Source organism: Octopus sinensis, linkage group LG25 (assembly GCF_006345805.1).
Source record: "Octopus sinensis linkage group LG25, ASM634580v1, whole genome shotgun sequence".
In the NCBI taxonomy this organism is placed as follows: Eukaryota; Metazoa; Mollusca; class Cephalopoda; order Octopoda; family Octopodidae; genus Octopus; species Octopus sinensis.
In genome coordinates, this window is record NC_043021.1 from 454,655 (window position 1) to 472,354 (window position 17,700).

General features: G+C 37.3%; 1 protein-coding gene and 1 long non-coding RNA gene across 11 annotated transcripts in view; one reads left to right on the top strand and one right to left on the bottom strand.

Annotated features, from left to right (window-relative positions):
* The first annotated feature begins 6,021 nt into the window (after window positions 1–6,021).
* LOC118767841 overlaps window positions 6,022–17,700 on the top strand; it is a 94,030-nt gene continuing 82,351 nt past the window's right edge. Inside the window, exon 1 of the long non-coding RNA XR_005003740.1 lies at window positions 6,022–6,095. This is a non-coding gene — a long non-coding RNA (uncharacterized LOC118767841). The remainder of the gene's footprint in view (window positions 6,096–17,700) is intronic.
* The window catches only part of LOC115224204 (ATP-binding cassette sub-family C member 9-like), a 99,173-nt gene continuing 91,807 nt past the window's right edge, over window positions 10,335–17,700 (bottom strand). For all 10 annotated transcript variants that reach the window (XM_036513138.1, XM_036513136.1, XM_036513134.1 and 7 more), the window contains 6 exons: window positions 17,213–17,343; window positions 16,217–16,404; window positions 15,511–15,614; window positions 13,553–13,602; window positions 13,212–13,358; window positions 10,335–11,662 (listed from right to left, as the gene is read on the bottom strand). In XM_036513138.1, coding sequence (XP_036369031.1) covers window positions 11,489–11,662; window positions 13,212–13,358; window positions 13,553–13,602; window positions 15,511–15,614; window positions 16,217–16,404; window positions 17,213–17,343 — 794 coding nt within the window. In that variant the 3' untranslated portion in view covers window positions 10,335–11,488. The remainder of the gene's footprint in view (window positions 11,663–13,211; window positions 13,359–13,552; window positions 13,603–15,510; window positions 15,615–16,216; window positions 16,405–17,212; window positions 17,344–17,700) is intronic.

Consider the following 17,700-nt stretch of genomic DNA (forward strand, 5'->3'; position numbering starts at 1 on the left):
TCCACGATAGAGTTTTGTCTTCCAATTGATATCAAAGTTTTTCATCTCAGTATATTACATGTGTGAGACATTGCCATAAATGTATTTCACACTCTCGGGAGGTATTTCCCTTCAGCGATATTGTTGATGTGATAAACGTCACTACATCACCTCTATTTCTCTATTTACGACATCATTTCTGTGTCCAATCGTGTTAGCCATATTGTTAATATAATGAACATCACTACATCCTCTCTATTTCTATATATATGAGATCAGCCTTGATAAATGAAATGAATATGCTTCACTGAGGAGATCTAATTAAATCGAAACATGTTTATTACATTCATTAGTTGGTTTTAAAGACAATATCCACTTCTAACTACATTGATTTTTTTATTGATTTCTTTTAGGTTCAACTGATATTTTTAGTTATCTCATGCAATGTCATCAGACTTCAAATAACCCCTGAGGAATATTTTGTCCTCTGATTTCGAGACTAATTCTAATTATTTGAAGTTCAACTAACTATACTACATGCCTAGCAAAAGCATGGGCGACCTTCGTCGAGAAGTTAGCCTCATGAAACGTGACCCAGCATGAGGCGGGCCGCACTACAACTAAAAAAAAAAATTCGTGAAAGTAATTATTCGCTAGACTTGTTATTCAGAATTTCCATAGGGCCGCAGGTAGCCAATGACTGGTCTGGCATAATAATTATTTAGTGTGCAGAACACTCCTTCCACATAAGTTCATTCAGTCTTGTTGTTGATATTACTTAAATACACAAAAGAACGAAACCCAGCACGACATAAATAAAGATTAACAGAGAAAATAAAGCAGCAAACATAAACCAGAAACCAAGCAGTCATGCACAATATAATAAAGTAATTAATGAGGACCGCATCACATCAAACATCGCAATAACCGTTCTAAATAAACATAGACTTCAACGGCAAATGCTCAAGCGGTGAACAGGTCCTGCGGGTTGTACAGGGAAATTGCTAGGCACGAGATATAATCGGAGGTACCCCACTTACATTCTCTTTTCTTTTTTACTAGTTTCAGTCAGTGGACTGCGGTCATGCTGGAGCAGTGCCTTGAAGAGTTTTTACTCGAACCAAACAAGTCGACCCAGTGTTAATTCTCTTTTTTAAGCCTGGTATTTAATCTGTCGGTCTCTCGTTTTACCGAACTGCTAAGTTACAGAGACATACACAAACCAACACCGGTTGTCAAGTGGTGGTGGGAGACAAACACATACAAACATATGTGTTTGAGGGTCTGTGTGTTTGTGTACGACGAGCTTCTTTGAGTTTCCGTCTACCAAATCCACTCGCAAGGCTTTGGTCGTCCTAGACTCTGGTAAAAGACACTTACCCGACGTTCTATGCAGTTGGACCGAACCCGAAACCGTGTGGCTGGGAAGCAAGCTTCCTACCATTCAACCACACCTGCGCATACTAACACAATGCAAAAGAAAGAAATCTTTCGATTAAATATATCAGGATAATTTAATTGATTTGACCTGATTGTTTATCGAATTCGTATAAATAAAAGAAAATTTCGACTCTGGTGGGAATTGAACTGGGAATATGTAGCTGCATGAGACATTGGGGTGGGGGATAGTGTCCTTCACGGAAGAACATGTAGTGCTCTTTGGAGTGGTTCGTCAGCTTTGGTCCTCACCTGACACCCAACTCCTACATGTGGCTCTTCGAAACTGTTTGCATGTAACAGCAGCCACACCCGGGCAACAGCTTCCACAGGTCCGCTAAATCATGGCAAGGGCAATCGACAGTTTTCAACCGTCGGTGAGCTACGGTTTATCTACATACGTATGTGAAGACTGGACCCAGCGGACTCTGCAGAGAAAACCACTGGACTGGTTTAACGGGCAGGAAGGTGGACCAGCAAGTGCTGTAGAAGGCCAACAGAGAGCACTGAGACACAAAGGACACTGTGGCCATCCACCTCCTATCTTAACCCAAAGAAGACTATTTGACGGGAACTAACTTTTATCTATCTTTATTAGAGTTACTTCCCTTATGTCATTTATTGTTGGGTTTGAGGTGTCTTTCAAAAGCTGATAAGTTGGCCATAGGATTGTGAGCTGGCAGAAACGTTAGCACGCCAGGCGAAATGCTTAGTAGTATTTCATCTGCCGTTACGTTCTGAGTTCAAATTCCGCCGAGGTCGACTTTGCCTTTCATCCTTTCGGGGTCGATTAAATAAGTACCAGTTACGCACTGGGGTCGATGTAATCGACTGATCCATTTGTCTGTCCTTGTTTGTCCTCTCTGTGTTTAGCCCCTTGTGGGTAGTGAAGAAATAGGTATTTCGTCTGTCTTTACGTTCTGAGTTCAAATTTCGCTGAGGTTAACTTTGCCTTTCATCCTTTCGGGACCGATAAAATAAGTACAGTTGAACACTGGGGTCGATATAATTGGCTCATCCCTTCCCACCAAATTGCTACCATTGTGGAAAAATTTGAGGCCATTATTATTATTATTATTATTATTATTAAGAAGGCGGCAAGCAGACAGAATCGTTAGCATTTTGGACGAAATGTTTAGTACCAGTGAAACACTGAGGTCGATGTGATCGACTAGTCCCCTCCCACCAAATTTCAGGCATTGTGCCTAAAGTAGAAAGGATTATTATTATTATTATTATGGTTGGATTCCCACCTGGGCCGTAGCAAGAAAGTCTACCCGCCACACTTCTCGGTTCATCATCACTGCTTCGATGTCTGACACTGGCCACCTAAAGGCCGGCCATTAAGTGGCCGTAAGAGACTGTTAGGAAAAAGAGAGGAAAAAAGTATAAAGGAGAATGTTTCTGAGTGACTTCCATGGTTGTGAGGTCTTTGGAGGTCTTATGGTTGTGAGGTCTTTGGAAATCATGTTGTGCACTAAAAATTTGGAGGAGAGGAATGGGCAGAATATTCACATGGGTCAGTTTTGTTTCCTCATAACTTTCAGGAGAACGAGAAATTTTTAATGAAAATTTCGCCAAATACCTTTCAGCGTGTGTAGACTATGATAATATCGGAATTTAATGTGAAAATAAAAACGGATGTGATAGGACGCATACATACTGATATTCGTGACATTTTGAGGGGTGGAGGCAACTATTTCTCGAAAATTCCCACAGAGTCTTTGACATATTTGGAAATTTCGAGGTCAATCTAAATAAATGCCACGAGGCTTTTTATGCAGCCCTGGAAAAATTCAGAGAAGTTAACAGCAAATAATTTCAGATGGAAAAAGTCATTTTGTATGATGTCACGTACTTCACATTTTTTGGATTCGCTTCAAAATATTCAACATAAATTCCAGGAAAGAAAAATGTAACATTTGCCCGAGTAGTCAAACTTTTCTGTGAAAAATAAATCAAAATAATTCTTGTAACTGTTAGAGCTTAGATATTTCATTTCTGTCTGACTTTTAGTCACATCAGAATGTCAATTCTTGGATATTTACACAGAATGGTAAATAACGCGGGGGGGGGGGGTTGAAAGAAATGAGAGACGTGGAACCCTAAAACGGGAAGGCTACAAGGGTTTCTAAATAATCTGGCAATGAAGTGGCCAACGAGGGAAGCCGTGACATGCCAGAAATAGCAGTTAAATCTATCTCGGAAAACACTACTGTCTTACGTATGAAACAATAAAGGCTTCAACGTGGTGGACAGACAGGACAGAAATGGTAGCCAAAACCTTCCACTAAACATCCATGACTGTCTGTCTGTCAGTCGATAAGCATGTACTTATGTATGCATGTTTGTGTGTACGTATGTGCGTGTGTGCGTGTGTGTGTGTTTATGTAGTATGTATGTATACATGTATGTGTGTATGTATGTGTGTGTATGTATGTATGTATGTGTGTGTGTATGTATATATGTATGTGTGTGTATGTATGTATGCGTGTTTGTATGCATGCTTTATGTGGAACCTTCTGTAGTTGTATATGGACAAAAGTTAGAAATTGTCACCAAATTCTTGTATCTAGGAAGTACTATGAACACTTCTGGTCTTGATAATGAAATTCCATATAGAATAAGCAAATCTAGTGATGCCTTTGATAGGCTTGACCAGTGTCTCTGGTTCCCGTAACTTAGCGGCTCGGCAAAAGAGACCGATAGAATAAGTACTAGGCTTACAAAGAGTAAGTTCTGAGGTCGATTTATTCGACTAAAGGCGCTGCTCCAGCATAGCCAGTCAAATGACTGAAACAAGTAAAAGAATATATCACCATTATAAATTGACAGACATATACATACATATATACATACACACATACATACGTATGCGTGTATGTATATATGTACAATAATGTAAGTATACGTATGTTTGTGTGTGTTTAGCAAACAAAATTGTTGATTTTTTACAGATTTATATTTGAAAAAATTACCCCAAGGAAGAAATTACGATATAATATTTTAAACTAAATCTGTATCTTTAATAACACGATAATCATATCAGTAATTTCGTTCATAGAAAGTATTTTTACGATATAAAAAGTCAGAAAATATATTATTGACATTTTTGTAAATCAAAAATTAGATTTTTCAATCGTTTCTCAAGAATTTTTTCTCTTTTTCTTTTTGCTTCATCACTAAATAAATTCTTTTAAGGAAAGAACATCAAAGCAAACGTTCTAAACTCATTTAAAATGTCAACAAACATCAAAGATCAATTAATGTAATATAGTAGAATATTTTTCGATAAATTTAATAAATTAGTTTACCTTGAAAGCCGAGTTTAGAAGAAGAATTGTGTGAGATACGACTGAAGCTGAGCGAAACTGGAGGAAGCGATTCAATGGTCGTCTGCTGCTTGCAAAAGTTATCGTCTGCTCAGAAGGAAAAGACCGGCTCATTCCGGATAGTTTCGGTTCAACCAGTGTGCGCGTGTGAGTGTGTGCGTGTGTGCGTGTGTGTGCGCGCGCGTGCGTGTATGTGTGAGCGCGTGCGTACATGCATGTGCGTGTGAGAGAGAGTAAATGTGTGCGCGCGTGCGTGTATGTGTGAGCGCGTGCGTACGTGTGAAAGAGTGTGCGCGCGTGCCTATATGTGTGAGCGCGTGCGTGCGTGTGTGACAGAGAGAGTGTGTGTGTGTGCGCGCGTGTGTGTCATGGAGCCACAGAGACGTATGAAACAAAGTAGGAGGAAATGAGATGGTAAGAAAAGAACCGAGCCAATGGCCGTCTGTCTCCTGAGAAGGATATTATTTGTTTCGAAAGGGAAAGCCGGGAAAGGTCCGGTTGTTTCTGGAAAGTTTTGATTTAACCATTGTATGTTTAATTCAGTGCGTATGTAACTGTGTCTATGTGTACGAGCGCGACGAGGCTACCTATCCGTCCATTGTAAATAAATATAAGGCACAAAAAGAAAATGACTCTCCCCAGACACAACTAAATAAATGAAATCCTCTCAAAATTCAAAGGGTTGTGGGGTTTCAGAGAAGGGACCTCCAAATACTTACGGCTCTTCTTTTGACACTCCGGTCCCAGAACCGATGCCCATTCACCAAATACAACCTTCCCCCTTTTAGGCCCGGACAAAAAATGGTGAAAATAAAGTATCTACAAAATGACTGAAGTCAAAATATTAGACGACGACTTTTCATGTTAAACCTATGAAAGAAATCAAGAGTGAAATCAGAAAATCTGAAAACAGTGAATATATAAAAACTGTTTGTGGTCAGGTTTTCCTTTCCCACACACACTTCTTGTGTGCACAGGGACACTTTTCCATATCTGTTAGCAATGCTTCCTTATTACAGTGTCTCTCCCTTTCTATCTATCTATCTTCCATTTTGTTTCCCTTCTACGTCTCAGCGCCATCGCTCACATACATACTCACACACACATAATACATAAATATACACACATACACACTCACTCACCCATACATACTCACACGCATACATACATATAAATACACACACATACATACTCACTCACACATACACACAGTGGTTGAACCGAAATTATCCGGAAACAGCCGAACTTTGCCCCTTCTTTCCCAAGAGGCAGACGACCGCTGAATCTGTTCTTCCAGTTTCGTTGAATTTCTGCTGCCAATTTTTAATTCTAAACTCGGCTTTCAAGGTAAACTAATTTATTAAATTCATTGAAAAATATTCTACAATATTACATTAATTTCTCTTTGATATTTGTTGACATTTTAAATGATTTAGCAAGTTTCGTCTTCTCTTCTTCTTTCCTTAAAAATTTACTTTAAAAAGTGACTGAAAAAATTATTTTTCAAACAAAACTATCAAAGTTACAAAATAACTTCTTATATCGTATCATTATATGAATGAAATTACTTATATATATCGATCATAGTGTAAAAAAACAAATTTAATTTTAAAATATTGTTTTGTAATTTCTTTAAGATTTTTACTTTCATCTCATTTCAAGATATAAAAGCTCCAAAACGAACAAAGATACACATTTTAGTCTGCTCTTCTATTTGTCTGTTTGTCCATCCAGCATTTTGTGTCTATCAAGTCCTCTCTTTTCCTCTATATCTACTTCTATACATTTATTTATCGACCTATGTATCCCTTTACTTACAAATCGATTGATTGATGGAGACAGAGAGTGAGAAAGTAGAGAGAGACAAATAGACAGGCGAACCGGTTAACAAAAGGGAATATCAGATGTGCCGAGTGGTTCTTGTGAGAAATGTCTAATGCAACAAGTGAAAGTCTGATATGAGACGTCGTTATCGTAATTATCAAAAAGTAAAAACCAGTCAAGTGCTGAAGGTCGATATAATCGACTTGTCCCTCCCTTCAAAATACTGCTGGTCCTCTGCCAAAATCTGAGACCATTATATTTGTTATTAGAATCGTTAGCACACCAGACGAAAATGCTTCGTGGCATTTCGTCCGTCTTTATGTTCTGAGTTCAAATTCCGCCGAGATCGACTTTGCCTTTCATCCTTTTGGGAACGATAAAATAAGTGCCCCTAAAATTTCAAACCGTGTGCCTAGTCGAAAGAATTATTTTGCAGAATCCTAATCTATGAAGCTAAAAACAGATTTGAAGAAACAATGGGTTTTAGCGCTTAGCCGAAAATAATGGCCGCTCGAAGTGTTGTGTTTTCAAACACAATTTCATCCTAAGAACTAGAAGTATCGCGCGGCGTTGCTCGGGTTTGTTTTGACCCTTTAGAATTGGAAGTTTTTATAAGTAAAAACTTTGCATTATATAGCTTGTTATTCTCTTTAAGTGAACATTTTTCTGGTTGAAATACACCGAAAAATGGCGACACAGCAGTCAAAAAATCGTAAAAAATTTTGATTTTCATAGAAAAAAAAAGCACCTTTTTGATGTAAATAATTTTTGGTGTTAACATGGTCCGATTTGAATTTTTCTTCTACGGAAGGAAGAGCAAGCCTTCTTCTATCATACTCTCAATTTTGGTCAACTTGCGCCGCAGGGTCTCGGAGGAGATAGTGTTAGTTGAAGGCTACCAAACCTGCCATACACAGACAACTTCAGCTTTATATATAGAGAGATTTTAATTATATTTTAGGTGAATTTCAACATACTTGGTAATTGATGTATGCTCTTTAATAATTTTTTACTTATTTCAGACAGAAAATATCCCTGAAGCATAGGCACCCTTAATTGTACACATGACAAAAAAAGACCGTTTATTTTTCTTGCATGAGTTCAAGCTTGGGTCTAATGCCTCCCAAACTGCTGCCAATATCAACAGAGCATAGGGAGAGGGGTCCACAAGTGATTGCACAGTGTGAAGGTGGTTTCAGAAATTCTGTAGTGGTGATGAGAGCCTTGAAGATGAAGAAGGTAGAGGTCGGTCATGCTGTCTTAACAATGAACAATTAAAAGCAATTGTTGAACAAAATCCAAGTCAAAGTGTCTGAGAAATGTCTCAGGTATTTGGTATTGGTATTGCAACAGTCTCATGCAATCTGCAGAAGATTTGTAAGGTGGAAAAGCTCAATGAAAATCAAAATGTTTGGCATTTTGAAGTATGCTCTTTCTACAAAACACCAATGATACTTTTCTTGACGAAAAGTGGATTTTTTATGATAACCGTAAATGATCAGGTCAATGGCTTGATCATGATGAGTGCCCCCAAATATTTCCCAAAGCCAAAGTTGCCTCAGGAAAAGATTACGGTGACTGTCTGGTGGTCTAAAATTGGTGTTGTCCATTACAACGTTTCTGGAAGTCAATCAGAGCATTACAGCAGAGGTTTACTGCAATCAACCTGCTGAAATGCATGCTCACTTGCAAATAATGAGACCTGCATTGGTGAATCGGCATGACCCAATCCTGCTCCATGCTAATGCAAAGCCACATGTTGCAAGAATGACGCTGCAGAAACTCACAGACTTGGGATACAAGATTTTACTACATCCTCCATATTCTCCTGACCGTTCACTCACTGACTACCATTTTTTAAGTATCTAAACATGTTTTTAAGTGATAAAACTTTCAGGTCCAGACCAGAAGTGGGCTCAGCTTTCAGAGTTTTCTTAGCATCAAAGCCAATAAGTTTTTATCAACGAGGCATAAATAATCTTGTTGATGGATGGCAGGGAAGCATAGATGTTCATGGCTCATACTTTGACTAATTAAAACATTTCTACTGTTAATTTTTCCAGAATAAAATTGTTTCTAAAATTGATCCTTATTTTTGGAACAACCTAATAATTTCTTACTTTATTCTATAGAAATTCTTTGGAGAGTTAAGGAGGAGGAAAGAAGGATAATATCTATAGAAGCTGACAGGAAATATGTTAATAATGTAAGGAATTGGGTCTCCAACCTGAAACTAGAAGTAGATCAGGGTAGATAGAATGTGGGTCAGAGACGTTTCATTACATGCTGTGGTGGTATGATTTGAAATAAAGCTTAACTAGAAAATATTGGTGTAACCTAGAGCATGGGAAAAGCTGGTCCTTAGTAGATTTAATTTCATTGAAGACCATATTAAGTCTTTCCTTAATAGGAAGATAGACTAGCAGAGAGGATTAGAGAGGACACACTGTAGCAAGATTACAAAATAATGACAGATCCCTTTAGAGAGAAAACAAGATTAAAGTAATTGGAAGGGAGTATGTGAAGACCAAATTCTCTTATTGGTCTGAAACAACCAGAGATATCCCTGCACTTGGATATTGTGGCATGTGAAGAAACTTTTTGAAGAGGTTTTGATTGAGAGAGCAAATTATGGAGTTAAATGTAAAGCAAGTGGCACTCCATAAGACAGACATTTTGGTTACATTGAAGATGATTCTGTAAAATTGGCTGACATTTAATAAAGGATCAGAGAACATGGTACCAGGGTGGGCTAAAAAGTTCATAGTCTGATCAAAGTATTCTCATGGAACGTGACTGAATGAGGTTAAATTTTCAACATGGTCCCTCTTGTGGCCCACACACTTCTTCCATCGATGTTGCAGTGATTGGATCCCATTGATAAAGAAGCTTTCATCCTGTTGCTAAAAAAAAAGTCACTAACAGCAGATATGACTTGATCATCACTACAATATTGCTTCCCAACCAACAGATGATAGTCAGATGGGGCCAAATCAGGAGAATAGGGACAGTGATGAACCAGTTCAAAGCCATAGTCATGCACAGCAGCCATTGAAACAAAGGACTTGTGTGCTGGAGCATTGTCCCAGTGAAACAAGACCCCTTTCATCAGTTTTCTTGGATGCTTGGTCTTTATAGCCTTTCGTAACTGCCTCAGCAACTTGGCATCGTCTCTCCATTGATGGTGTGTCCCTTTTGAATTGAGGCCATCACCACCCCTGCAGATGAAATGACCTTGGCCTACTTTGTAGCAAGTGACGAATCCACTACATGGATTGTCTTTTTGTCACTGAGTCAAGGTGATGAAGCCAATCCCCACCCTCAAAAGTGATTTTGCATATTACGTGATGTTGATAAGTATGAGAAAGGTAAGCAGCAGGTTAGAGATTAGATTTGTTGTTATAATAGGAGGTGGATGGTTGTCCAATATATTCAAGATGTTTACTGATTAATCTTCATTTTCAGTTGTTGTTATTTGAGATATACTGTGCCTGAAAAAAATGTAGGAGGGATAGTTATGGTTGGAACAGCATGATTATAAGCCTGCTTGATCAGGGGATGGCCTAGGGCTAAGCAGCAACAACAACAAAGTACTAATAATTGCAATATTACTCATTGACTTATGAGGACCAAGATGTAATGTTACTCTTTGGATATTAATGGTATTGAAAAAGATTTGAGTGTCACAACTGGTCGTTTCTTCTTCAATTAAATCTAAATTGTATTTAGTCATCAAAAGAAACTAATATTAAAATCATCAAATTCTATTAGAAAACAACATCAACAAATTTTTATTTAAGCACATATGTGTGTGTCTGTGTGTCCTGGTTTTGGAAGAGGCTCACTGCATCCCTGCATGTTGTAAGAGGCAACTAAAATGGTTGGTGACAGGAGAGGCATCCAGCTGAAAAACACTTCCACACAGAAATTGTCCAACCCATGCCAGCATGGAAAACTGGACATAAAACGCTGATAAATGAGTGTGTGTGTGCATGTATGTATGTATGTATATATATATATATACCTACACGTATATATTTTTTTAAGTGTGTGTGTGTGTGTGTTTATTTCGAAATTTTATTTTTTCTTGGGTGAGCTCTTCCAGATTCCAAAATACAAAACATCTCCTGTACAAAGTCTTATGTTGCTAAAATAAAGGAACAACAAACAGTTATACAAATATATTTGTTAGTGTTAACACCATTGTAGGATAGAAAAAGAATATGTTTTAATTGATTATAGGTCCTAGATTAGCATTTAAGATGTTTTGGAAAGAAATTTTTGTCTGTATGAAAAATAACTTGTGTTTCTTGTACAAAAAATATTGTAGAATCAATCAGCTGAGTAGAGAAATGGCAGTTTATTAGCTGATAGTTTTATTTTTTTATTTTTACATTCTACTTTTTAAAAAACAAAAAGACATCAAAGTCCAATATTTGGGTTTCTGTCGGATTCAAATTTACAAAAGTGTAGACATTGATGACGGTGATGAAAATAGCAAAATTTCAATTAATATGTCTGTGTAAATTTGGTATTGATTTGTGTATGTATGTGTGTGTGCATGTGCTTGTGTTATGTGTGTGTGTGTGCATACATATACTTTCCATATAAAAACATATATACACCTATATGCAGAAATATACAATCTTACATTTATAATGTTAAATAATGTCTGTGTGCGTGTGTGTGTGTGTATAATGTATGTATATACATTCAAATTCACATAAAAAAAACACCTACATATACAATATAATCTAATGAATCTAAATCTGGATTGTTTAAAATCTTTAATAGTGTTTTGAAAATAAGTTTTAGATTCATTATCTGAATGATATGCAGATGGTTGTAACCAGAATCTTCTGAGCACATCTGTATTATAAAGATGAATGTTAACCAGTGATTATGATGTGAATGGTTCAAGAAATAGTGATGACTACTTTGTTGGGCCGTTTCAGCTGGCTTTCTCGTACCAATGCTGCTAACATGCTGTTTTCATTCATTAATAATTCAGAAGCTTTATCAAATTCCACAATTCTACCTTGATCTAATACCATAACACGGTCATAATCATTTAGATGAGTCAGATGATGCTGGAAAGTAAAGAAAACATTGCATATAATGACAGAATTAAGAATCAAAAGACATCTCCAATACCACACCACACACACACTTAGTGTTCCCACAATGCAACACTACACATCACCTTACACAATATAACTATCCACAATGTTGCCACAACATGTGTGCGTGCACACATATCACCTTTTATAATATATCTTAAAGGACCAAGATGCTTGACACCTCACTGTACTCAAGAAGGCCCATACCCCACAGCAGAAGCAATAAGGCTGCTCCCTCTGGTGAAGATGATTTACCTGCAAGAGTCTTGTGCAGTACCACATAAAAACACCCAGCATATTCTGTAAAGTGGTTGGTGTTAGGAAGGGCATCCAGCTGTAGAAACCATAGCAAGTCAGACTGCAGTCTGGTGCAGTTCTGCAACTTGCCAGCTCTGGTCAAACCATCCAATTCAGGCCAGCAGGGAAAACAGACGTTAAATAACAATGATGATCTTAACCCTACATAATACCCAGATTATTTGAAATTATCACACTGTCCCTAAACTTTGTGTCCTACCAGTAAATGATGGTCTCAGGTTAATGTTTCCATCTGTGAAACATTCCTTACCATTTTAGGAGCAACCTTCAGTTCTAAAGAGCTGCCTACACACAATTGAGTCTTTCAACTTGGAAGACAACATGGCTTCTGTTTGTTAACACTTAAGAATGAACAAGCTAATTTATCAACCAGGTACAGGAATTACTATAATTAATGGGAGTGTGGAGAAGCAAAGGATAATTTAAGAATTGAATTAGAATTTAGTAACAATTGGTTAGTAAGAGGACTTAGTCTAAAATTCATTTGAAGGAGGAGAGATATAGTAAAATGTTTTTTTTATGAAGGAATAACATTTTTTCAAATCAATAGTGGAGGCATATGACTTAGTGGTTAGGGTGTTCGACTTATGATCTTGAGATTGTGGTTTCAGTTCCTGGTTTGGGGAACGTGTTGAGTTCTTGAACAAAGCACTTCACTTCACATTGCACTATTCCACTCAGCTAGAGAACGAGTAACCCTGCAATGGATTGGCATCCCATCCAGGGAGGAATGCATATGCCACAGAAACTGGGGAATCTGGCCTCTTTAAAGAGTATTGTGGACTCATCAATAAGGGATTGGATTCACAAATAAGGGGTTGGACTCACCAGTAAGGGGTTAGACGCACCAGTAGGGGGTTTGACTAAAACTACAAGTCAATGGATTGGACACTTTTGCCAGCACAAATCCGTCTGCCCTGGATCAGCTGACATTCTGCATTTGAGAGCATTGTTGATTTACATTGCTGTGTTCAAATCTTACCTTTGCTGTGGTTTGAAGAAATACTTGTCAAGCTATACACAATGCCTCCAAATCTACACACACACACATACACATGCACAATGTAGGAGGCACTTACATATGCACTAAGGAAATCTGAGTTATTTCAATGAATATATGTTTAAATAATTAGTTTTAAAATAAATTTAAGTTAATTCAATCCTTTAATATATTCAGGATTTGAAAATAAAGTTCACTCACCAAAGTCACAAGAACGGTGGAATCCCTGAACACAGTGCGGATGAGGTCCTGAATGGTTTCCTCCATCAAGGCATCATCGTTAGTGTGTTCCTGCTCCACAATAACTATTTTACTGTCTCTCATATAAGCTCGAGCAAAACAGAAAAGCTGTAAAAGAAACAAGGATTACATATATTTAAGTCACACACATAATGAGGAAACTTTCCTAGGGAATCAAACACAATGACTGTACAAGGCTGGTTTTGAACATGCGATCTTGTGGTCAATTATTTAATCCAATACCTTCATGTAATAAACATCGGCTAAAGGAAATGAACAATTAAAACATTTGAAAATCTCACCTGTCTTTGTCCAATAGTAAATTCCTTGCCTTCATGGAGGACAACAGTTTCTGTGGAGAGAAATATCACTGGTAAAAATAACCATATAAACGATAATTTCAACTGTTTGGGCACAAATTACAAGCTACATCTGACAGTGTTTAGGGTAACACAGATTAGAGGCTAGAGGTAAGTGTTTGAGATAACACAGATTATGGGTAATATAGCTTACAACATTTGGGGTAACACAGATTACAGAATTCAGACAAAATAGTGTTCAATATTAAGGGCAACTTCGACTGTGTACTTCTGAGTGTCTCTTTGAAATGTTAAGCAGTTATACAGGAAATCCTAATTAACCACATTGAAGGGGTCTCGTGGTTATAGCTGCTAAAGGAGAGTACCCAGATATAATATAAAGTGCTGACAGGGGCAGCCTTAACCTTGCAGAAACTGTGTGTGTCTGCATGCGCGCGCACACACACAATAAACACAGATAGGTTATTGTTTATTCTTCACCTAACTTGGAACCTTCCATGCATTTGGATCTGGAGTTTGTGCAGTGAGTGTACCCCCGTGTGACTTTGAATGCATACTGTGTATTCTGTAAGTACTTGTGTGTGTGTGCATAACTGGAAGGACAAATCCATATTTACTTTAGTAAGTATGTATATGTCAATATCCCCAACTCTACCTTGCTGCTTTTGCTATCTAAATACTCTGATTCCACCAAATCCTGAAAATTTTAATTCTATATAAATATATATATACAGATAGATGGGTGTGTTGTGATCGTGAGATAAATATTAGTATGGAATACCAAAAAAAGAAAAAAAAAAGTCTTTCTAATGACTACAACTTGCACTTGTTTTCGACACAATGATAGGTGCACCATGTACCCCATTCCATTATCCATTAGTGTTCTAAGTTCTTCATCAATCATAGCAGCATTGCATTTCATTAGTTTTGACCATGGTCTTGGAAGGACACTGCACAGTTCATCATGCCATGTGTCAATTTGGCTGGTGAGCAACCCTGGCTGCCTCAATCAATGCCTTTATTAAACAGCAACTATTGTCTTATTTGTCAACTGAAATAAGGTTGCTACAGAGTTATTTACTGGTCATTTTCTGCAATTTGAGTGAGCTTCAAGAGATGCTAGGGACTTAGTGAGGGTCCAGGTTTCTCATCCATAAAAAAAAGATTGCTGCAACTATGAAAATTCATTGGCTGTAAGTCCAGATAGGCTTCATTTCATTGGATTTACTTTCTAGCTAAGGCCTCTGTGTATTTTGCTGTCCATTTATGTTCTTGCTACTAGTGAACTGTGGTCAGTTAATTATCAGGACACAAAAACCAATTGAATGGTTTCAACAGAGAGAAAATTGACCTACATTCATAAGGCAACTATGTTCACCAAACCCATTTCTTCTCTATAAGTTGAACCAGTTACCAATGAGTTCTGCAATGGCTTTTTAAGACCAATGAGGGAATTCTACCTGCTAGAAATAACAGCCAAATCTCCCCTCCAATTACACCCTAACATGTGAACAAAAGAAAAGTACATTAATATTATAACAGACCTCTCTATGAAGATCGTGATTTGAACAACTAAGATAAAGGTTGACCTGGGGCTAAACAACAACACCAGATGTAAGCTTCCCTGTCTACCTTTGGTTTAATGTCCAAATTAATGAAATTCCTCTGAGTAACGAACTGCTGACTGAGAATAATAACAGGAAACCCTTCAGAATGTGTTACATTCAATCAACATATTTAAGTGTCAAAGTAGTTTAAAATGTCTTCTCAGAGATCTTAATCAGGTTAATCAGCTGTTGAAAGTATATGTAAGATCAGTTTGGAGTTTACCTATGAGGGTCAGTTTGACATTATATATAACAAAAGGAAGGTGTGTGTGTGTGATTATTGATGTGTCAAGCAATGGCAATCCTAAAAATACAACATCTCTATCAACATACCCAGTTTATGGGGAAGCTCTTGAACTGTGCTTTTCATTTGAACTGCATTCAAAGCTTCCCAAATCTCTGGATCTTTATATATGCCTTCTGGATCGAGATTGAACCTGAAAAACAAAACATTTCCGATATCGGCATTAACTGACTCTCTTTATGTTTGCTTGGTTTTAGTTTAATACAGGTTTACTTGATATACAAATTCATAGATTTACACAAGTTGTTCAAACTGTTATTTTAATAAAATTTGATAAAGCTTCATTTGAGTAGAAGCTTAACTGTGTCTTAAGTTTAAAGTGACAGGCTAGATGTATCTGGCATATTTGAGCTACGACATTTGGCCAGTTATTTCTGTATCTACTTCAACACAGTTTCAAATTCCAGAGTCTATTCATACCTCAACCCTGAACCTCAGTGGTTTTATACTCACCTCTGATAAAGTATGTATTTCTACAGCAACAAATCAATCGGTTAGTAATCTGCCACTCTATCCAATTTAGCAGTTCGTCTCTTTAGCTAATTTACTATTTACTCCTAAAGTATTACTCAAAGAAGATTAAAATTTTTGTGAAAAGCTGAACAACTGCAAATGTAAACACAGATTCCATTTGGTCCACATCACAGTTTTACAATGATAGATACAATTTATAGAGACAGACAACATGTTGAGTTTGGAATAATGTAGATTTGAAATGATGAATGAGAAACTCACCTGACTGTTCCGTCAAACATGATTGGGTCGTGGGGTACAATGGAAAGACGAGATCTCAGAACTTGGGACGGCACAACTGATATGTCCTGATAGTTTATCAAGATCTTTCCTTCATGTACATGGATCATCTTGAATAAGGATAAGATGAGAGATGATCGCCCACTCCCAGCATGTCCACAGAAGGCCACCTTGAAATATAGAAAAACAACAAACTGCTGTGTAACTGGCAGCAATAGAAGGAACACACACAACCACTGCCACCATGACTAACCACCTCTAGACTAGTCATCATCCCAGCACTAACATTACTAAATATAACCATCAACATCTTCAGCATCACTCCACCTTTGCATAACATACACAAACCAACAAAAGAGCTGATGTGTGGTCACGTGACCAGCTAGATAGGGGTAATGTCACATGACCAGCTAGATAGGGTAATGTCACATGATCATGTGATTGACCAAATTACTGAATGTTATACATCACTGGTCACAATGCACCTCGCATTGTTTTAGCTTTCGAATTATGATCGGAAGGCTCGTCCATCATGGGGTTATTCATTTACAATTGTATAGACTAGAGCAATATGAAATGAAGTGTTCCTAATCTGGGAATTGAACCCACTACCTAGCAATTGTAAGTGCAACACCCTAACCACTATCTCACATACCCTCACAGATATGGTAATATAATCTTCCTGAAATAACACACTACCATCAAGACATACATTATTTCTGAAAAAAATAAATGACAGGTGGAACGTCTTTGATCAAAAGTTTGTTTGATCAGGGTTATATATATATCGCATATCCCACAATATTACCAGACAAATCTTTAAGCTATCCACCATCTTTACAGTAAGTCCTTCTCTACCAGTTCTCGCTAGATGTATGGAGAGGAGTCACTCCCAAAGAAATGATCAGTTATTACCACAGCGTAAGTCTGTAATTAACCACCTCTACCATCACCATCACAAACAACAAGATTTGTTACCTTTTCCGCATCTTTTATAGTAAAAGTGGCATCCATAACAACGGGGCTCTGTTCAGGATCATAGTTTAAGGCAATATGTTGAAATTCAATGTCACCAACATCTGGCCAAGACTCAGGTACCTCAATGCAATCTGTAATATAAAGACAAAAACGAAATAACATTTTAGAATAAAGGCAAGTTAGATGCAAAACTGTAATTTTAAAAAATACATAATTAATCTATTTGACTAAAATAGCATGTCTACTTTGCAAACAATAATTTAGGGAAGGAGTTTTGTAGGAGTATTGCTACATTCCATTGACAATATATAATCTGCTTCACAAATCCCTACAAATAACCGACCTTCCCTAATTATCCAATTTATATTCGATTTAAAGAAATGGACTGAAGAAAATCTATGTCCACCTGATGAAACTCTTCAAGTAGAAGAGCATCAACAGTTGGCTCTTCTGATACTATTAAATTCTCAAACAAAATCTCTTTTTAG